Here is a 23,125-nt window from a genome sequence, read left to right on the forward strand (position 1 = left end):
TGTCTTGAACTCCCAATGTCCTCCTGCCTCAGCCTCCCAAGTGCTGGGATTACAGGCATGTGCCACCATGCAAGGCTAAATCATACACTCTTCAGAATACACAGATGAGTACTTCAGAATAAACTGTAACTACAATATGTATTTCCTAACTGAAAGGTCAACTGCCAAAGGGAATCTCTTTCCAATGTCTTGATATGACAAGATTTTTCTAGACTCAAGTATGACAAATAAGGAATTTCAAGGCCAAGGAAAGAAACCACAGCTGTTACAGGTATTACTTGACACGTACTATATACTAAAGTAAACCCAGCATTAATTATGCTTACACAATTATACTGGGAATGGTCATAACGTAATGACACTAGTGAAACAAACACTACCTTTAGCTCCAGAAGGTTAAAGGGGAAAACATAAGCAGAAAGCAAACAGAATTGGTCATTTTCTTATGAAGAAAGATTTTTGAACAGACATGTAAAAAGAAACATATTCCTGTATTTTCCCTAGTGGAAATAGTATGAAATATTTATTTGGTATTTTGGAAAAGAACAGAGCTCCACTGTGGCTTAAAGGGTGCATATTATATAAAACACTGTGTAAGACTGATGCTGCCCTACCAGTATTTCCAGTCCCTATCAAGATCATATTCAAATACTGGTGGTCCCAATAGTTATACTGAAGTAAATCATCTTAAAAAAACAGAAATCTTTAAAAAAAAAAAAGCCAAATCAAAATACGTTGGTAACCATATATCCAACTCAAACTGTATCTTCTTAAATGAGATTTGCTTCCCACCAAAAAGAACTTTATTTTACTCATACTACAGCTATAAATCTTCATACATAAGTATCTTCCTTGCTCAGTAATTCAAAGGTAAAATCTAAAATGACTAATAAAGAAAAACTTAGGGATTAATAGGACCCTCTGAGTGTTTGAAATATTTTTTGAGGTTTAAAAAGTATTTATGGGGCTTGGGATATAGCTCAGTGGCATAGTGCCTGCCTGGTAAGCACGAGGCCCTGAGTTCAATTCCCAGTACGGGGGGGGGGGGGGACACACGACTGTTTAAAGTTTGTAATTCCTAGTAGGAAAACATTATCTGAATGAATACCCTAATGGAAAACCATTGTAAAACACTTCAGCTCCATTTGTTGCAGAGGGGAAGGGATTATCTTCAAAGCACCCCAGCTCTCCTGATGAGGTCAGAGGTACACCGGTTTGTATTATTGCGACATCCATTAAGTGATCTAGGTTGCTTTTCTTTTAGGAAGGGCTTTGTCAGGTGAGCATTATGCTTGACCTCCAAATTTGGCTGACAATTTACTGATGAGATTCATAACCTTTGGATTACTCTGATATTTTGACATATTTGCAGGATTCTGGGCCACATCCTGGAAGGCCACCATAACTTCTGGATCCTGCAAAGAAAGAAATTTTTTTTTTTAGCCTTTAAAAAGTGTCCCATAAAAAAAAAAGTGTCCCATAAAAAAAGGTGTCCCATTATATTAACAAGTGTAGTATCCTAAATCCAATCTCCTCAGACCGATAATTGTCCTGGTAAAATTAACTGGAGTTTAGACAGTCTGAAATATAACTATTAATGTGTACTTCTCAAAGTCAAATTCATAAGAACTAGATAATGAAATAAGGACATTCAATACTGATAATAAAAATGAACAATTGCATATAATTACCAAATACTATTTCCTAAAACCAATTTTTAAAAATTTAACCTACTCACTCCAAAAAGAAAATCAATGTTAAGTGACCTTTGTCAGAACACAAATATGAAAGACACGCCTCAGTTGACTGAAGTCCAACTTTCTTCTTCAATCTTACCTGCATGGCCGCAAGGACCTCTGGGTCACTAAGAATCTCATTGAGCCCAGGCATTCCTGCCATCCCGGCTCCCATTCCAGGCATCCCTCCTGGGAAATTACCAGGCATTCCCCCAGGAAAGCCACCTGCAAGAATAAAAGAAAAAAGCATACGGCACCAGTCGTATTCCCAAGTATTTCCAAGTCTTATACACTGTTTTCCTCTAATTTAAAAATACACATTCACGTACACACAAAGTAATTTGAATATTCTAATCTGATTACAGTTAAAAAATACAAACTAACTTACAACTAACTTTACCTTAAAATCAAAGAGCCAACAGTCCCTCAGCTTTAAAATTAAAAAGCATCTTAATAATCTTTTTAACTTCATTCCTCTTTCTTAAATATTATTTGCCCGTTCCAAGTTAAAGTTAACTGGTGTCATTTCTGTGTATATTAATCTATGTAAGTTATTACCCCAGAACTATCTAATACATGTCACCAAAATCTGTGGATTTCTGATTTATGCCCAGAAATAATATCTCAATGTAATAATGGAAATCAGTACTTTTTTTGAGACAGGGTCTCGCTGTGTATTTCAGGGTGGCCTTAAGAGTTCACTATGTAGCCCAGGTTGGCCTTGAACTTGAGGCAGGGATCCTCTTGCCTCTGTTTCCCAAGTACTGGGATTACAGGTCTGCGTCACCACGCCTGGTATGAAATCAGCACTTTTAACATGCACACCTGGAAACTGAGCTTTACAGAGAACAATTCTCCTACAAAAAGGATTTTCATTCCTTCCAGTTATTTTTAATTATATTCTCGTATTATCTGTTTCTTTGGTACCATAAACTATATGCCCACTGGAAATATTTTGAAATCATTACTATGCTAATGTAGAGGCACCCTAAAGGGGAAAACAAGTAACATTAATATATTCTACAAAGCCAGGATTACTACAAATAACTCCATAAAAAAAAAAAAAAAGAAACACATGTAACACTCATTCTGTCTGGCTCAGTGGTAATTCAAACATGGCAATAAAATAATCATGAAGAAATCTAAGGAGACTTGAAAATTTCTAGCCTCTCTTATAGTGCCTAATGATGCTGATGCTTTGAAAAATTAGTTCTTAAACATAAAAAAATTACTGGGCCAAAACTTAGCAACTTTTAACAATAAAATACAACAAAAAAATTATCTTGAATCCTAGTCCATTTCAGTAATCATTTTCCAAACCAAAAGTGCCTGCTATTTTAAAAACATAAGGTATGAGCTAGGGCCAGGGATTATAGCTCAGCAGCACAGCACCTGCCTAACAGCGTGAGGTCCTGAATTCGATTCCTGGTACCAAAAAAAGAAAGAAAAAAAAAAAAAACTAAGGTATGAGCTAAAAGGTATTTTGTTATTTTTAAAAAGTTACTGAGACTATTAATCTTTCAGAAAAAAGTTTACATTTTATAGCTCTGGACCAAATAACTAGTTAAGTTCTAGCCAGTAGCATATAAGCATAAATGGCCTCTATAAATTTTTTTTTTTTGAGACAGGATCACACTACATAGTTTGGACTGGTCTTGAACAATATGTATCCCAGGCTGGCCTTGAACTCTTAGAAATCCTCCTGCCCCAGCCTCTCAAGTGCTAGAATTTCAGTGTGTACCACCACACCTGGCTATAAGTATTACCTAAGGTTATATCTCCCATTTTAACTTGAGGCAAGAGTTGAGAAGATAAAAAATTTTGAATGTCCTCCTGGTCTTTGTATAAATTTTACACTGCCTCATTTGGGAAGTATTCAGCAATTATTTCGTGTCAGTTACCTCCCCTTATAACTGCATGCTAGTCTCTTGGTAAAGTCAAAGGGGTGTCCTGCTAATAATTTCTGATCCCAACTTTTGCAAGGAAAAGAAGAATGTGTGTTTTATTTATTTACTGGTTTTTTGAGACAGAGTCTATATTCTGTAATTCAGGCTAGCCTTGAATTCACTGTGTAGCACATGCTAGCCTCCAACTCAAGGTGATCCTCCTGCCTCAGCCTCCAAAATCCTGGGATTACAGATGTGCAACATCATGCCTAGTTTAAGAATGGGGGAAGGGGGTTGGGGGTTTTTCTGTGTGTGTTTTTTAAGACAGGGTCTCACTATGCAGTGCAGGCTGGCTTTGAACCTGCTTAGGGAGCCCAGGCTGGCTTTGAACTCACAGTGATCCTGCCTCAGCAAGTGCTAGGATTACAGGCATGCACCACCACACCCAGGAGAACATTAAACTTTTTATGCTCGATAATTCCACATAGTGTCCATGTAGTATTTTTTACATGGTATCCTCATGAATGCCACTGTTTAATAGAACATAATTCCATACTGGCAATTTGGAAATAGATATTAGAACAAATTAATAATGAAATGGAAACCATTTAAAAAGTACATCTCTCAAACTAAAGAAAAATACATTATATTTCCAATAACATAAAATTTTTAGTACAAAACTCTGGATGTTAACATTCTCAGTGTTCCAGGGACAATGGAACTAAATATTGTTAGTATATAAACCAATCTGTATGTTATACACAGATACAAACGCACATCTGAGCCTCCAAAATCAGAATATATCTTAATTATTTAAGGTACTAATAGTTTTACTTTTTCTTCGTATATACCTGGAAAAGAGCCATACTGAGCTCCTGATTGCCGTCTGGCTTCTTCTTCCTTTAAAACAAACAGGAAATAAATTATATAATGTGGGTTTAGGGAAGTCTGTGCCTCCTTTCTTTCTTGACAGGGTCTCACTATGTTGCCCAGGCTGGCCTCAAACTCCCATTGCTTATAATGCAACAACCTCCCAAGGGCTGAGATAACAGACCTGCACCACCACACCGAGCTCAATCACCAGGCTCAATATCTTTCATTAACAGCCATGAATCCACTGTTGTAACTGAAAGAAAGAATCCTAAACAATTCTAGGCAAACATCCTCAAAAACCCCCACTTAACAATACTAAGTATCTGAAAAAATTCTGATTTAAAATTTATTTACAAGGTGTGGCCGGTTAGCTCAGTTGGTTAGAATGTGGTGCTAATAACTGCACAAGGCCCTGGGTTCAATCTCCAGCACTGCAAACTAAGAGAGAGCAGAGGGGAGAAGGAAGAAGGGAGAAAGGGCAAGAGATATTACCCTCTGGGCTTTTTCATGCTCCTCTCGAGCCTTCTTAACCCTTTCTATTCTTTCTTTGATCTCTCGTTCTTCACGTTTTCGCTCATACTTTCTCCGATGTTCAGCAATTTTCTGGGCCTGGAAAGAGCCACAGAAAGTAAGTCACTCCAAATACAGTACTGTATTAGATAAAGTCAATACAAGTTAAGAGTTACTTTTCTTTGTGGAGAGTTTATTCAGTCTGTAGTTATTTTTTTTTAATGACATATTTATATTAACAGAGAAAGACCTAACATAAACTGAGGCTTTAACACAACCAATATTAAGTGTATGAGACACTGTGAAACAGGAAAGAGTGATGTACACTTAGAAATGTTATACTCTCAAACAACTCTCTAAGCTCAAGGACAACAAATAGGTTCTTAACTGCAGGGCAATTCTTTTTTTTTTTTTTTTTGAGATAAGGTCTCACTGTGTAGTCCAGACTGGCCTTGAGTTCGCTGTATAGCCCAGTCTGGCCTCAAACTCAGTGATCCTCCTGCCTCAGCCTCCCTAGGATTACAGGCATGCACCATGCCCAGCTTCCAGGACAATTCTTTCTCTTTCTCTTTTCTTTTCAAGATAGCATCTCGCTGTAGTGCAGGCTGGCCTCAAACTCAGCAATTCTCCTGCCTCTGCCTCCCAAGTGTTGGATTATAGCAGTGTGCCACCACACTTAGCTTGCAGGATAATTCTTGCCTGGTAGTTTCTACCAATTAGGTAGTGTTAGGAATTCAGAAATTACAGTCAGTCATTACTGATTACTATCATTAGTGATGTATGCCATGGGAAGGCAGAAATTGGCAACACACACACGTTTGCAGTTTAAATTTCCTCATCCATAAAATGGGGGAATCCACAATAGAGAGCTTGCCTGGCATTCACAAGCCCCTTTGAAACGCCAGCCTTGCCAAAACACAAAACAAAACCTTAGGAGTAGGGGCTGGGGATTTAGCTCAGTGGCATAGCGCCTGCTCCACAAGCGCAACGTCATGAGTTCGATTCCCGGTACCGGGAAAAAAAAACAAAAAAAAAACAAAAACAAAAAAAACTTAGGAGTAATTTCTCAAAATTGTAAATCACCCATGAAGCTGAAGCATGCAAATGCATTAAAATTATTTTAACAACTCTAAATAGAATTATAACCATCTTAGAACATTCTAGATCAGTGGTGAAGAACTTATGGCATGCATGTTACTGTGCTTCTCTTTTAAGACAAAAGCTGCTAGTGTCGAGTCTGTCCATCCGTCCGTCTGTCCACCCACCCATTTTGGGTTTTTGAGACAGGGTCTCCCTACATAGTTCAGGCTGGCCTTAAACTCACTATGTAGCCCAGGGTGGCCTCAAACTCACTACGATCCTCCTGGCTCAGCTTCCCAAGTGCTGGAATTACAGGTGTGCGCCACCACACCTGGCTGATAAGTCTCCTTTTAAAAGGCTGTATCTTTTTTTTTTTTTTTTTTTTTTTGAGACAGGGTTTCACTGTGCAGTTCAGGCTGGCCTTGAACTTGCAGCAATTTTCCTGCCTCAGACTCCCCATCCTCCTGTCTCAACCTCCCCAGTTCTGGGATTACAGACATGCCTGTGCCTTAATTTTAAGAAGGTCCTCAGGCTTTGTTAAAGTGGTTGTACTGTATACACCTATGGTATAGAAAGGACAAACCAGATGTGATCATAGGTCACCTTTGTAGATTTTCTAATTTTAGAATATGTCCTGCCTAAGCAAGCACATTTTGTAGATTTTCTAGTTCTTTCCTCTGAAACCTGCCTTTTCCATTTCTGATGCTCTAGTTTTATTTCCACTGTAGGAGAGCATGTTCTACTACAGCACGAGAAACAAGAAACAAAAGCATAAAAACCTATAGAGATTTTAAGAGAAAAAAACTTCGGAGACTAGATTATAACTTCTAAATCTTCACATCTATTTCAAGTAAATTATGGCTGCCAGGGTCTAGGTACTTGAGCCATGACTTTCCTCTTCTCTGCATGAACATACCCTTGGCTGAACTTCTTTCAGCATTGCACTTGCATCCTCATCATAATCCAGTTTACAAGCAAGGGCAAGATCATGGGCTGCTTCTTCCCAATGGCCCAGAAGTCTGAAACAGATAAAAACTCATTATAAAAGTCCTTTACACATTCATTCCAGTAGCATGATGTCTTTCTTCACGATGAAAAAGAACTGTGCTAGATATTGAGTTACATATTAATAAAATTTCACCCATCAACTCAATACTGTGTTACTGTGCTGTTTAACTCTATAAAAACTTGAAGGAGTTTAAATTTCCTCAATGGCAACTCTGAAGTTGCTTTCCTATTTAAAAAACCATTTTAAAGATAAAATACAAAGACCGGGGATATAGCTCAGCAGCACAAAGTACCTGCCTGGCAAGCACAAGGTCCTGAGTTCAATTCCTGGTACAAAAAAAAAGACAAAATGTAAGCCAGGCATGGTGGCACACGCCTGTTACCCCAGCACCTGGGAGGCTAGACAGGGCAATCACCATTGAGTTTGATGCCAGCCTGGGCTATGGAATGAGTTCAGGGTGAGGCTAGAATAGAAAAACCCAGTCTCAAAAAATATATGTAATTTTCTTAACTCAGATTGAAACACCAAAAAAGTATGAAGAGCAGTAATTTTCTTTTTGTTTTCTTTCTTGTTTTTGTAGACAAGGTCTCCCTATGTAGTTCAGGCTGACCTTGAACTCATAGCAATGTTATAGGTATGCACCACCATGGAGTAGTAATTTCAACTCACCAAAAAAAGTAACATGACATATACTTAGGATGCTATTTTCTATGTAATCAGAAGTAAAAAAAAAAAATGTATGTGTGCCCCCTTTATTGGGGTGGGAACAAATCAAAAATAAGACTAGCAGGAGTAGCTAAGAATAGGACGCAGGTGATGGTGATGGAAATGAGAGATCTCTGGGCATACTTTTTAACTCAGTTTTGCCTCTTCAAACAAAAAAATTAAATGATAATTTATTCAAACAGTAGAACTTGATCAGAAAAGACAAAAATAACCTCCAAACCTAAACACAGAAATAAAAGGCTAACTATAATATAAGGACAACAAACAAATGAATTCAAGTAACTTTTTAAGTTCTTTTAACTATTTTAAGTGGGATATGTTCTAAGGATGAGGAACTATAAAATTTCCTTCATATAACTATGCAAATAAATATTAAGGTCAAAGATTTTTGCCTACACGTGAAAAGTATGAATGCATAAAGGAACACATTCAATGCTAAATTTTAACTGAAAATATCAACAAGTTCAAATTCATGAATTTTTTCATTAAAATTGTAATTTGAAAGAAGTTTCTCCCTAGCACTGTTCATTGGAATGACAATAACATACCATGAATATAGCCTGCTCCCCAAATCCTAAATTTTCACTAAAACAAACGATGGCGTCTATCACAAGCAAGGTTCAAGATAAGCCCATATTACCTTAAACCAAAAAGCACACTTAAAGACTACTGCAAATTCAGAAGGCTGAACTAAAACATCTGAGGTTTTCCTATCCCACACAGCATTAATAAGTTTTATTTAAATGTCTTACCTTTCTCTTTGACAGCCTTTATAAAAATCACTATAGAGTTACTTGAATCACCTAACAGCCGTCCCCAAGAGTATCTATTTTCATCTCTAGCCACACCTGAAGTATACAGCTTTTAAATTCATGTAAGACATATATTTCATCCCTATAGCACAAATATTCATTTGTGTAACAGTAATTTTCGCCAATACTAAGAGCTGAGGATATAGCTCACTGCTCCTTGGGTTCAATCTCTAGTACTGCAAAACAAAACACAAAATAAAATGAGCCAGCTGGAAGTGCCTGTAACGCCAGCACTCCTCGGAGGCTAAGACAAAGGATCACAAGTCTGACTTGCTAGGGTCAAATTTCCAAGACCCTTTCTCAAAATAAAGTCCCTGGGCTCAATCCCAGTACCTAAACAAATAACAATAAATCAGCAAAAATATATTTAAGAGTTCTGAAAATAATTAAACTCCACTAATTTACCTGTGCGCCTTCCCTCGCCATTTGTACGGTTGGGCTGAATCAGGATTTATTTCAATGGCTCTGTCACAATCTCGAATGGCAGCATTTGGCTTCTGCAATTTGATGAAGACACTAAAAAAATATGACTGATATTAAAAAATATCCATTTCAAACAGTTAAACATGTAGAATTACTATGTAATTCCAATTAAACAAATAAGCAGAAATTATTGATCCGGTGGTGCTTTTCTGTTTAGAGTTCTCACCTGGCTCTCTTGGCGTACAGAATGGCCAAGCGAGGATTCAGCTTGATGGCATCTGTGAACAAGTCAATGGCTTTCTGCAGTTCACCTAAAGTGAAACAGAAATTACTGACAACTATTTAGAGGCTAAAAACATGAATAAAATATTTTATCTAATTAAGTCTTTTACATTCTTCTTTATATCCAGTAAAAGAGGAATAGCACCAGGAGTAAGGGTATAGCTCAGTGGTAGAGTACTTGCTAGAGGCCCTCAGCTAGATCCTCAAAATCCCAAAAAAGAAAAGAAAAAAAGAGATGTGGTGGTACAAGTCTGTAATTCCAACACTCTGGGAGGATCACAAATTCCACCCCAGCCTGTGCAACTTAGCAGGACTGAAAACAAAACACCAAAACCAAAAACCTGAACCCTTAAATGTCCATTCCATCTCCAAATCTAATGCCCCATCTGCATCTTCTCAACCAAATAAAAGCTTCCTCCAGATCAGCTACTTCAGGAGTTGGCAAACTTTCTGAAAGAGCCGTATAACATTTATTTTATATTTGGCAGATGATATAATCTGTCACAGGTGCTCAAAGATACAGCTGTCATGGAAAAGCAGCCATAGTTAAGTGTCAGACCTGGAATTCAACCAAATTCTGGTATGCAGTTCAATCTTTTTAACTATTCTCCTGCCTCTTCAAGTAAAAGTACCCTTGCCAACTCTAGGTGGGCTTTGAGTTCACAATTTCTGGCTTACGGTGCTTGTTGTATCACTTAGGAAATATGATAAAAATTGTACAGATTCTAAAATTAGAACTAGATCGAATTTACACATGAATAGAGTCTGGGAAGATACGGCAAAACAAAACCATGACTTATTAAGTGGCAGCTTTGTTTCATCATTAAATATTGGTAAAACAATTACAACAAAAAAATACAGCCAGGCATGGTAGTACATGCCTGTAATCCCAGTACTCTGGAGGCTGAGGCTGGAGGATCGTTATGAGTTCTGAGCTCAAGGCCAGCTTGAACTGCATAGGGAGAACCTGTCTCAAAAACACACACACATACAAAAAAAAGAACAAAGGCAGTATGCCAAAAATGAGTGACAAAAACATAAATGAGGTGACAATAAAGATCTTGTGCAACTCATAACCTTTTTTAAACCTCCGGTTTGGCTGGAGATTTAGCTCAGTGGCACAGCACCTGCCTGGCAAGCGCGAGGTCATGAGTTTGATTCCCGGTACCGAAAAAAAGCCAATAAATAAATAAATAAATAAATAAAACCTCAGGTTTTCAATCTACAAATTGGTTTTTATGAAGTTCTAGTGAAATAATGTACATAAAAATATTAAAACTGTCAGGCATGCAGGGCATTAAGTAAATGTTGAATAAACAGTGCTCTCAGGTGGTAGGGAAATTAAGGTTATTATAGAAAAGGATTGGTTAGGAAGAAGAGTAAGTGGGAATAAGTGATAAGTCTGAATTAAAGTTAAGAAAAGGAGACAAAGAACTACCTAAGTAGACAAGCACAAGTAAAGGAACATCCTAAGACAGTGAACTCTATTGGAGAAAACAAAGATGGGAAGGTGAAATATGGAGTATGACTAGCAAACTGACATTCCGTAAATGTAGATCTTCAAAACGTATATATAAATTATTACAGGTTACAACAAAGTAATGTATAATGTATCATTCATGTATAATGAATGAATAATCTAGGTAAACAGAAAGCAATAAAGAAAACAGACATTTCAGGTAGGCAAACAATGCGATGGCAACAAAAACAGTATAAGCAAGTGGCAAGGACCTAAACTAAGAAGGTGGTAGGATTACAAAAGAAGAAGTAAACATGTTTGCCAACCTGGACCACAAAACGGAACTCATCCTAAACTAAACTTCAGTCATCTTCTAAATCTACTATGCATGAAGTCCAAATGCAAATCAGCCTTGTGATGGCATCTATTTAACTACAACTCAGTGACACTTTAGTCACACCACTCTGTAGAGGTTCACATTAAATAACACTGGTAGTAGTAACAGCATTTGAGTTTATAAATTAGGACTGAATAAACACCATACATTATACTATCAATCCTCTCATTCTGACAGAATTTTCTGAAGATCTAACATACAAGAACTAAAAAGTGTTAAACTGTCTAGAAATACCATCTGACAAGAGTATTACTACAATTCACAGGTCATCATTCTTCTTTGGCAAGTTGTTCATCGAACACTATCTCAGTGGAGTTCACATCACTGACACCCTCAGGAAAGCAGAGGCTGTGAGTTACACCAGGATCTGTCTGAGCTCCAAGAAAAGGTTACTGAAACTCAGTGACTTCTACCTCTTTATCAATGAGAAAAGTGGTAGGATAATAGGGCACTATCTGCTCTGGTATACTCAAATAATAAGTTTAAGTTCCCTTCAACTTTCCCACTGTTTAACAATCACTGCTACAGAAAACATTCACACTATATAGATACGTAGCCAAGAGAAAAAAATTACCATCATTTAGAGCATCAATGGCAGCCCCTTTCTTTTCATTTGCTTGATCCATCATCTCTTCAGTTATCTGACAGGAAATAAAGTTATCTTAGAAGTAGCAGAGAAATGAAGAAAACAAAAAAAAAATCAAGATACATTACGTACAGGTACAAATTACCTATGATGAATGTGATCATTATGTATACCAAAACTGTACAATAATACTAATGAAAAAAAAAAGTAGCAGAGAAAGCAATTTGGACTTTCCTAGGGAGGAGGTAGTTAGGACTCTTGTTTTCATTTATTGTTCACTTGCCTCCAGAAAGCAAAGAGGATAATTACAATAACTCGTGAGAATTTACACAGAATGAGCTTGAACCTTTTATACTAAATACATTTTATTCTCACCCCTCTGCCCTCAATGACCTCTGCTTTATTCTATCTCCACTAAAGCATTCTGTTCTGTTGCAGTTTGTAGTTTTACCACTTCCCTCATAGCTGTGCATATCAAATCCCACCTCCTCACAAAGATGTCAACTGATTACTTTTAAGCTTGACTCCTCAGAAGAAAATGGTCTCATTCCTTCGTTTCCATAAAAACCAACTGAATACCAGGCATGGTGGCACACACCTGTAATTCCAGCACTCAGAGGAGGCTGAAGCAGGAGAATCGTCTCAAATTTGAAGCTATCATGGGGTACAAAGTAAGTTCAAGACCAGCCTGAAATGCAGAGTGAGACCCTGTCCCAAAAAGACCCCCCCCAAAGAAAATTAACTGAGCACCTACACAAGATGAAACCAATAGAAGATGTTGACTATATAGAGGTTAGCTGGAAGAAAAACTTACAGCAATCATCTTGTCTGAAATGCTAAGTTCAGAAGCAATTCCTTCAACTATATCCACTTTATCATCACCACTGTGTAAAACAGTTAAGTGGAAAGGATGGACAATTCATCAAGAAAATGAGCTGACAAGTTCAAGAATTGGCAGGAAAGGCACAAACTATCTAGAAAATCCAATGCAAACGTCAAGTTATTAGATCTAGTAAGATAACTCAATAAAATTGGGTACAAGAGCAACATACAAAAGCCAAAAATCAGAGTTCCTAGCTGGATAGAGCCATGCATGCCTATAATCCCAGCACTGACAGGCTGATGCAGGAGGATTAGAAATTCAAGCCTAGGGGCTGGGGATTTAGCTCAGCGGCAAAGCGCCTGCCTGGCAAGCGCAAGGTCGTGAGTTCGGTTCCCGGTACCGGAGAAAAAAAACAAAAAAAAAAAAAAAAAAAAAAAAAAAAAAAAGAAAAAGAAATTCAAGCCTAAATTGGGGAATTTAGCAAGACTCTGTCACAAAAAAACAGGGCTGAGGATGCAGCTTGGCATGCACATGCACACACACACATGCACACCCCTACACATTGCACAAAAAGTTAGCTACACTATAAAATAAACCTATTAAGTACAGTTTCTAAGATCATGTAAGACCTCCACGGGAGAAAAACCTAAAATTCTGTTTAAGAACTAAAGACTCAAGAACCTTGATAATAACATGTTCACAGAAAGGAGATGATTGTGAATATTTCAACATACTTCTAAGTTACTTAATAAATGCAAGAAATTCCTTTTAATTCCTTGTCAACTCCTTTGATAATTTTTTTTTCAAATTTCTTTAAAGAAAAAATATATATATATTACCAGCTAGTAAGACATTCTACACAAAGCTAGGGTCATTTTAGAAAATTACTGAAACAAACAAAGGACCTAGCTACATGTGGTGGTACACACCTATAATCCTAGTACTTGGCAGCACTAAATCAGGAGGATCATTATGAGTTCAAGGCCAGCCTAAATCTTATAAGAAAACCTTACCTCAAAACAAACAAATGAAGACTTCTGCTTTGGTAGCATGGTAACATATCAATAGTGGTGAACGTATGGCACATATGTTATTGTGTTTTTAAGACAAAAGTATTAATATAGAGTTGGTATTTCTAAACTGAAAGCTCAGTATTCAGATTTAACTGCAATGTTCATACTTTGCGATAAATAAGTAGGTTTTGTTTGTTTTGAGACAAGGCCTCCTATGTAGTTGAGTCTGGCCTCAAACTTGTGGCAGTCTTCCTGCCTCAGCCTCCCAGTGCTGGGATTATGGGCATGCACCACCACACTCAATAAAAAGTGAGTTTGGGGCTGCAGTTTGGCATTTGTTCTCTAAAAGGTTCGTCATCACTGGTGTACATGATACCCTGAACAAATCTAAAAACAACCAAGCCATGTTTTCTCTGTCAATATAAGTATCTTCAAACAAGACTGAATGATGGCTGAAATTCAGTGAGGTAGCCAGGAGTTCAATCTGCTTTCATCTTTTTAGTAGTGTCAAACCTAGCACCTAGCACAATTTTGTCTTTGAGGGAAATGCAGGACACTAGAGACAAAGCATAGCTTCAGATGAAGAGAAACTAGACGATCTAATCAGACATTGCCCAAGTAAGTCTGAACTCCTAATGTCTACACAGGTAAACATAATTATAAATCAAAAGTAAACCCGTCCCACACAAAAGGTCAGTCAGATACAGAAGACGGAAATAAAAAAATACCACCTGAAAAATTCAAAACCATGAGCCCAGTTCATTTACAAATCCGCATTCAAACACATAAAAAATATCATGTTAACAATTTAAACTGGCCCTTGAGCTAGTAGTGCCAATTCTGAGCTTTGTTAGAAGCAAATATATTCCTTTTTGGAGGAATGTACCTTCTAACCAGACTTTAAAAACTTTCCACTGTGAAGCTCTAAAGAACACAATGTCAAAAAACAACCACACAAACACACATACACAAGGTACTAACTATGGGCAAGAGCAGAAAGATAGAGTAAGACTATCCAAAGCCCAATGAAGTATTTAATATGTTTACTAAATGCAAACTTTGAAAATGAGTAAAGAGCAATAGACTTAGAAATAACCAAGACTTCAAGCAAAAGTATCAAAATGAAAACCATAAACATTCCAATTCAATCACCAACAGAATAGACAGTTGGCATGAAGCAGTATGATAAATAGAAAAGCTTCATAATGACAAAGGTTAACACGTATCTAATCAAGGTTCCAGAATAAGAGAACAGAGAGAATGGGGAAGATCCAATATTTGAAAGGTAATAGAAGAAAATGTTCTGGCACTAAGAACACTACAACCCTCGAATTTAAGATATTCAACAAATCCCAAAGAGAATAAAGTTATTACAAACCTAGACACACTGAAGCTGCAACAACCCCATCAAGAAAACAAGCATACATTTTCTGGATCAATCATGTCAACTTGAGATTATACCATCCCCTTTACTTGCTTTAGGACTGCAATTTTAATGGGGGGGGTGTCAAGGAGATGGATCTAATTTTGAAGGAGACTTAACAATCTGTTTCTAAATTTTTTTATGGAAATACAAAAAGCCAAAGAGAGCCCCCAAAAGAGCCAGCCATAGATGGAAACAGCATTATTTCAGTATTGGTGAAGAAAAAAATGCTACAATGCTACTGCAAGTAAATTACAGATAAAAGGCAAACAAAAAAATTTTTAGAAGGGGAAAGCAATTTATTACAGCAATTACATCCTTGAGGTAACAAAAGCATAAATATAATGTAACAATTTAGCTGCATTAAAAAAGATATTGTTCATTGAGACAACATAAGAAAATGAAGAGAAGCCATAAATAGAGATATACGTAACACAGACAGATAACAAATTGCTAGAGTCCAAAATAGTAAAATGAACTAGAAATCTGGGACAAAAAAAATAAACAACCTAGCCGGGCATGGTGGCGCACGCCTGTAATCCCAGCACTCGGGAGGCTGAGGCAGGAGGATCCTTGCGAGTTTGAGACCAGCCTGGGCTACAAAGTGAGCTCAAAGCCAGCCTGAACTGCATAGCGAGATCCTGTCTCAAAAAGACAAAAAATAAATAAATAAATAAACAACCTAGTGTAAAAATTGAGGAAAAGAATTTATAAGTGCATATGAATACCTTATGATGAATATAATCATTATGTATATATAAATGTACTAATAAACTTAATTTTTAAAAAAATGCATATGAATAATCAAGATATTAGAGTACGCTCAAACTCATTACAAATCAGGAGAATGCAAATTAAAAGCTATGAGAACATAATTATTTCATAGAACACTGGCAAAAATGAAAGCTGATGGTATCAAGTATAGAGAATACCAACAAATCTTTTAAGCTGCTACCACAGTTAGTGTTTTCTAAACCTTTTTTCCTTATCAGCCACAAATTCTTTTTAGACATTTTAAATTTCCACCTCCTTATTTTAAAACCAGATATAAGGTACACATATCAATGTGCTACAACTCTGGAGAATCCCTAACCACTGTAATTTTTCGAAGTCCAGGCTCTCAAGAACAAACTTCCACCCTTTTTAAGGCCCTCTGTAGCAGCCATTTCGGAAAACAATGTGATGTCAGACAGTCCGTTAGGAGGCAATTTTACCTGTAGGTATCGGTGGACTCCATAGCTTAATAGTCAAGCTAGAGGGAAATTTAAAGAGCAGGTAAGACAAATACAGATTTCAGATACTGCTAGAAAATACCAGCTCTCAAAAGGCTGAGGCAGGGAGTTCGAGGTCAGCCTGGGCTACAAAGTGAGTTCAAAGCTAGCCTGAACTGCATAGCAAAATCCTGTCTCAAAAAGACACAAGAACAAAAACATGGGAACTTTCACAAATATTTTAGGTAGCAAAATAAAACACTTGGCTACATGTCTTAAATCAGAGAAAAATGTAATAAGTATTTTTCCTATAAGAATCACGTCATAAAATAATTCCAAAAGCAAGGAGATTCATATGCCTTATAACAAGCAGAAAATAAGTCACTGAACTGACCTCTACATTTTCATCTCCCATTTCTTGAGGGGTATCAGTGTCTGGTTCAATTACACCTTCATTGTCGATCTCTGCCAAAATTGAGAAAGTAATAGTAAAACCTGTGTTGGATAATATATATAGTAGCCACTACAAAAGTACATGAAAATATTTATAAATGCTTTTTCTTTGGTTTTGTGAGACAGGGTCTTGCTGTGCAATTCAGGATGGCCTTGAGCTCACTTTGTAGCCCAGGCTGGTCTCGAACTCCCAACAATCCTCCTGCCTCAGCCTCCCGAGTGCTGGGATTACTGCCGTAAACTACCACGCCTGGCTTGCTATGTAGTCTAGACTGGCCCTGAACTCCCTACAATGCAGAGATTGGCCTTGAATTTGCAATCCTTCTACTTCAACCTCCCAAGTCCTGAGATTTCAAACACATGCCACTATACCCTACCAAAAACTAATTAAAAATGAACTATGGATAGTGCAATTGAGATGAATATTTTAACTGTTAAATACTAACATGTTGTTAATGTTTCACTATCAAATACAACTTTACTGTTTTTCTTTTTCTTTTTTTTTTTTTTTTCCTTTTTGAGACAGGGTCTCACTATGCAGTTAAGGCTGGTCTTGAACTCACAATGATCCTCCTGCCTCAGCCTCCCAAGTGCTGGGATTACAGACATGCACCACCACGACCAGCTCCTTTACTGTTTTTCTAAGACTACTGTCATGTTACAGCATGTCAGTAACATGGACTGTAGTGGAATGTTAGAATGTACGGTCTATTATTACACATGAACAAACCACTGAGTTAGTGTCAACAAAATGATTCAGTTCAAATAAACTTTTCCTACATAATAATGTACTACAGTGTCATTTTAAAAAATTATTTATGCAGGTAAAGCAAAGTAACAATCAATTAGTACTAATGAGCACTTTTTAATACAGTTATTTTCATTTCTAAAAACAATATGGAGCCTGGTGTGGTGGCACACACCTGTAATCCCAGCACTCAGGAGGCTGAGGCAAGAGGATTGCTACAAGTTCGAGACCAGCCTGCACTACAAAGTAAGCCCAAGGCCGGCTTGAACTAAACAGCAAGACCCTGTCTCAAAAAGACACACACATACACAATGGACAAAAATCCCAAGGCTAGTATTATAACCAAAACGGTGAGGACCAAAAAGAAATATAATGCAAGTTTCATGTTAAAAACAACATATATAAATACACTTTAATGTTAGTCACCTAAAATCAGAATTAGCATCCCTCCAAAAGAATTTTCTTAATTGAAGTATGGTTAGCACACACTACATATATTTAAGACACATGATGTAGTGCTTTTTGTTTTGCTTTTGGGTGCTACTGACTGAAGCTAGAGCCCTCAAGCCTTGTCCAACCACTAATCTATACTCCTGAGCACCCAAATAAGCTATTGTTAAGAATCAAACTCAGGACCTTGTGCTTGCCAGGCAGGAGCGGTGCCACTAAGCTATATCCCCAGCCTTTTTTTGTCTTTTTTGAGACAGGGTTTCACTATGCAGTTCAGGCTGGCCTTGAACTCATTTTGTAGCCCAGGCTGGCATCTAATTTACAGCAATCCTCCAGTCTCAGCTTCCCAAGCACTGGGATCACACGCATGTGCCATCATGCCCAGCCCTTAATCAACTTATAACTAAATAACCACACCCTTTCAAGAGAGTACAATATGTTTTTAATCCGTTTTAAAAGAAACAGAGCTTTTCTAACTATGAAATAGGTTGATTTGGGTACATAAAATGCTTTTCGATGGAGCATTGGTAAAAATTACTATTGAAGATATGAAAACTGTATGACTAAAAGAGCTTTCAGAAAAAAAATGGAAAGATTAGCAAAGAACCCTCCCCCGAAACAACCCTTCTAACAGTATCAAAGATCAACTGATTTGCTGGGTACGGTAGCACACACCTGTCATCCCAACACTTGGGAGGCTGAAGCACGAGGATTGTGAGTTTGAGGCCAGCCTGAACTACATAGGGAGATCTTGTCTCAAAAAACCAAACAGCTGGGGCGTGGTGGTGCAAGCCTATAATCTCAGCACTTGTGAGGCTGAGGCAGGACGATCATTGAGTTCGAGACCAGCGTGGGCTACAAAGTGAGCTCAAGGCCAGCCTGAACTGCACAGCGAGACTCTGTCTCAAAAACACAAAAAAAAAAACAAAAATTAAACTGATTAAATCAGAAAAATTCCAAGTATTTTTATTCAGCTTTTAATAGCTTCTGTGACATAAAAGACTGCCCCATTATTGGTGTATATTTGCATTTACTATACCTTGATTACTAATTAAGCCTAAAAACTCACAGTATGAACATTAATTCTTCTAAATATGAACCAGTTTTGTCAGCATGGACGCAAGTACTGAAGAAAAATAATTTATTACTCCAATTAGTTATTAGGAAAACTTTAAAGTATGTTTAGCTGGGCATGGTGGTATACCCCCAGCACTCAGAAGGCTAAGGCAGGAGGAATACTAGGAGCCTGAAGTCAGCCTGGGCTACACAGTGAGTTAAAAGCCAGCCTAAACTACACAGCGAGGCTCTATTTCCAAAAAAAAAAAAAAAAAAAGAAAGTATGTTTAGAACTTGGGTATGTCACTCAACTTTTTCAAACACAAATGTCATGAAATCTGGATTATTTCCAATGAAAATCTAACGTCTAAATTGAGAGAATCCACATGTGTGAATACACTCTTGATTCTGAAGGGTTAATATGAAACAGGAGAAAAATAGGATTTTGTATAATTTATGATTGTTACATGGATGTTAATATTTAGACCAATGTATCATTCACTGGTTTAAGTAAAAAAATACATATACTGAGTGATTTTATTTCATCATCTTCCTTTTACTTTTTAAAATGCAGCTACTAGAAAACTGAGTTTTGCTTGTAGCTCATTAGTATTTTTTCTTTTTCTTTTTTTTTTTTTGAGACAGGGTCTCACTATGTAGTTAATGAGTGCTGGCCTTGCACTCACTATAGTCCAAGGTAGCCTTGAACTCATGGCAATCTTCCTGCCTCAGCGTCCCAGACTATAGGCATGTGCCACCACAGCTGACTTCATTAGTATTTTTACTAGTACTGATACAGTTAATTTCATAAAAAGGATCATATGAAGTTATCAAACACAAATTACTAACTCCTCACCTAGATCGCTTTCCTCACTTGATGGCTCATCTGTCTTTACGTTTTCCTCCGTCTTCTTACTATCTGTTTTTTCTTCCTAGCAAAGGAAGGCAAACACAGTGCTGTTGGTGTTGAATAACATATCCAATACAGTCACACCAACTTCTACAAATTTATGAGTAGCTTTAAATACATTATACTTGTCATTAATGCTCCCCGGGTTCATTTTGGTAAAGTAATTTTTCATTTCTCCTTTTTAATTACAGGTTAGTCCTATATCCAAACCTTTAAGACAATGCATTTTAGAACTTAGTTTTTAGATTTCAGAAAGTGAACACTCTGTAGATACCATGTACTATTTAACACCTTAATGGACAATGCAGCCTTTAATTCTTCACAATCAAACAGATTTCTGCAAAATAAAGTTTGAACATTCATAATTTATAGAATACAGACTATAAACAGCTTGGTATAGTGGTGTGCCTGTAATCCCAGTCACTAGGGAGACTGAGGCAGAAAGATCACTTGAGCCAAAAGTATGAGGCCAAACAGCACAAGCTCCAAAAAAGACACACTGAATTGCCTCACATCCATTCAGGTAATGTTTTATTGCCAAATTGACTCTTCAAGAGATTTTCAGTTTGGAAATTACAGGTAAGGATTTGAATAACTAATATACAAACAAAAATTTGAAGAATTTAGAAGTGCACATTATGGAAAGCAAACTTCTTTCCATCCTAAAAGTAACCAGTATGGTTTCATGTGTACCCCATTCCTGGATACTCTCTATGTATGCAGAGACCTCTGCACTTTGCCTTTTCCATCGAACAATGCTGTGTATCTTGCAGTATGCTATTATCAACTCACCTGCATCTATCCATTCAACTGTAGAAGTATATCAGAAATTATTTATTTAGGTTCCTTCTCCCTTTGTTTTTTAAAAATTGAAATCAAAAAAATTGAAATCAAAGTCCCACCTTATTATAAAACATTGCTGAGTCCCTACCAAGCATGCAAAACGATACTTTAGCATATATTGAAAAGACATGTTATAATTCTAAAACAGCACGTTTTATGGAAAGATATTTTCACCAGAGGTATGGATTAAACAACTCTGTCTCCACACAATGATTAAATGGAAAATAGGGAACGCCTCAGAAAAAAATATGATAAATGACATCTAAAAAAGGGCAACTAGCCAGGCATGGTCGCACACGCCTGTAATCCCAGCACTTGGGAGGCTGAAGCAGGAGGATCACTGTGTGTTTGAGACCAGCCTAAGCTACTGAGCTCAAGACCCGCGTGAACTCCCTAGAGACCCTGTCTCAAAAAGACAAAAAAATTAAAAATAAAAATAAATAAATAAAAACAGGTAAGTAGTTTATGGGCTTCTGTGTGGCTTTTCTCATTTTACTTGTTCATAGCGGTAACTTCTATTTTAACGTCCAAAATACACAAAAATAGCAAGCTTTCTAATAAAAAAAACTTAGGGAAAAAAACTTTTCAGGTATAAAAGAAAATCAGAGAAATGAAAACTACAGTAAGTCCTGGACTTCCGTGTTCCATTCCAGGAGAACATTTGTAAGTTGGATCCATTCCTAAGTCTTATACAGTACATCTTTTAAAGTTTTCAACTTGAGTGTTCATTATGTCCCTGTACTGAGAAGTTGTTTAGGTTTGACTTTTTTTAAGACAGGGTCTCACTATCTTTGCCACAATGGTCTCAAACTCCTGGGGCTCAATTGCTCCTCCTGTCTCAGCCTTCTGTACAGGACTACATAGGCTGGTCCAACCTAAAGCAAGCATTCTTAAAAGTAGATTTCTTTCATCTCTAAACTTTAGCTACTGGCAACCTTCACCTCATTTTACTTACCCTTCTGCCCGATATGCTAAAGCAACACCCTAATTCATATCCAGAATCATCCCTCAGACTCAGGACAGAAACACTTGGGAAGCACTGACTTGCTCACTTAACTGTATGGTCACAAGCCACTGAGCGAGGCACTACAACATCTTAAGACAATGAGCACCCTATTCCACTTTTTCAGTTTGTAATCAGCTCCCAGAGGTTTGGTTTACACAAAGCAATTTTATAAGGACAGACAACTCTTAAAATTATCTTATTTCCAAGGGATATTGACAAAACTGGCAATGGTATTTTAAGAGCAAAAACAGCTCCTAAATAATTCTAACAGTAATTTATCACTAAACACACAAATGAAATTAAAACTTACCTTGGTATTTTCTTCTGATTTAGCTTTATGAGTAGCAGGTGGTACTTTACCCCCCATGCTTAAGAGAAGAAAAAAACTGTTTAGCAAATTAAAATTTACTAAGTCAAGCAACATACTTAAACCTAAAAGATGTTTACAAGGCTATTTTTTCTCAATTTAAAATAAGCTTTCAATTAATCTGAATGCTTTTTACATTTTGGTTAAATTTTTAATCCATTTTAATTTGTGTTTTTACCATACTGGTTAATGAAGCCCTGTTCCTTCCTTTATAAACCTAATAAAGCCAAGCGTGGTGTCACAATCCTATAATCCCAGCACTGGGGAAGCTGAGGCAGGAGGATCGCTGTGAGTTTGAGGCCAGCATGAGCTACACAGTAAGTTCAAATCCAGCCTGAACTACATAGTGAGACCCTGTATCAAAAAAGCAGAAACAAAACAAAACAAACCATAATTATACAGCTTCTCTATACCCATTCCCAGAGGAAAAATAAAAGGCAAAGAAGTCAACATGCAACAACAAAATTATTCATATTGTTAGCTTAGATTTCAGTAGTTATGCTGGGCTTGGTGATGCACACCTGCTGGACACAGTGATACACATCTATAATCCCAGCACTCAGGAAGCCTGATGCAGGAGAATCTCAAGTTTGAGCTCAGCCTGGGCAACTAATTTAAAAATGGTTGGGGTGGGGGGACCTTACTGCAGAAGGACAGCCAGTACTGCCAAAACAAAAAAGGCCAAGGGGGTAGCTGTGTACAGACTAAGGTTTTATGTGATGAGGACCCTCAAGATGAAGCCCCTCACAGATTTTCACCTCATCTCTAAACTGTACCTGTTAACATGCGCTCTTGTCCTTGCAAATCCTTCTTTCTCAAATACTCCAGAGCAACACCATGAATTACACACATATGATAAAAACAAAGAAAGACTCAAGAGAACTAATGCTATAGGCTCCATTTGGTTTAGATACTAAAGCAAATGGGCTATATGCCAATGGTCCAGTGGTTAAAGTCACAAACAAACCAGCAGTGACAACAAAAAACCATTAATTTCTATATAAATCCAAGGATTTTATGCCTTGGAAAACAGAAAGTGATCG

At 37.2% G+C, this 23,125-nt stretch overlaps 1 protein-coding gene across 1 annotated transcript in view; it reads right to left on the reverse strand.

Moving 5' to 3' along the window:
• Nucleotides 1–492: 492 nt before the first annotated feature.
• St13 (suppression of tumorigenicity 13 (colon carcinoma) (Hsp70 interacting protein)) overlaps nt 493–23,125 on the reverse strand; it is a 29,093-nt gene continuing 6,460 nt past the window's right edge. The window contains exons 2-12 of the mRNA XM_005379336.2: nt 22,026–22,083; nt 19,813–19,888; nt 16,644–16,714; nt 11,768–11,834; nt 9,282–9,366; nt 9,038–9,148; nt 7,002–7,104; nt 4,988–5,104; nt 4,474–4,522; nt 1,837–1,961; nt 493–1,415 (exon numbers count right to left, since the gene is read on the reverse strand). Of these exons, the coding sequence (XP_005379393.1) occupies nt 1,287–1,415; nt 1,837–1,961; nt 4,474–4,522; nt 4,988–5,104; nt 7,002–7,104; nt 9,038–9,148; nt 9,282–9,366; nt 11,768–11,834; nt 16,644–16,714; nt 19,813–19,888; nt 22,026–22,083 (991 nt within the window). The 3' untranslated portion in view covers nt 493–1,286. The remainder of the gene's footprint in view (nt 1,416–1,836; nt 1,962–4,473; nt 4,523–4,987; nt 5,105–7,001; nt 7,105–9,037; nt 9,149–9,281; nt 9,367–11,767; nt 11,835–16,643; nt 16,715–19,812; nt 19,889–22,025; nt 22,084–23,125) is intronic.

Source organism: Chinchilla lanigera, unplaced genomic scaffold, assembly GCF_000276665.1.
Source record: "Chinchilla lanigera isolate Chin_1 unplaced genomic scaffold, ChiLan1.0 scaffold00012, whole genome shotgun sequence".
Lineage (NCBI taxonomy): Eukaryota > Metazoa > Chordata > Mammalia > Rodentia > Chinchillidae > Chinchilla > Chinchilla lanigera.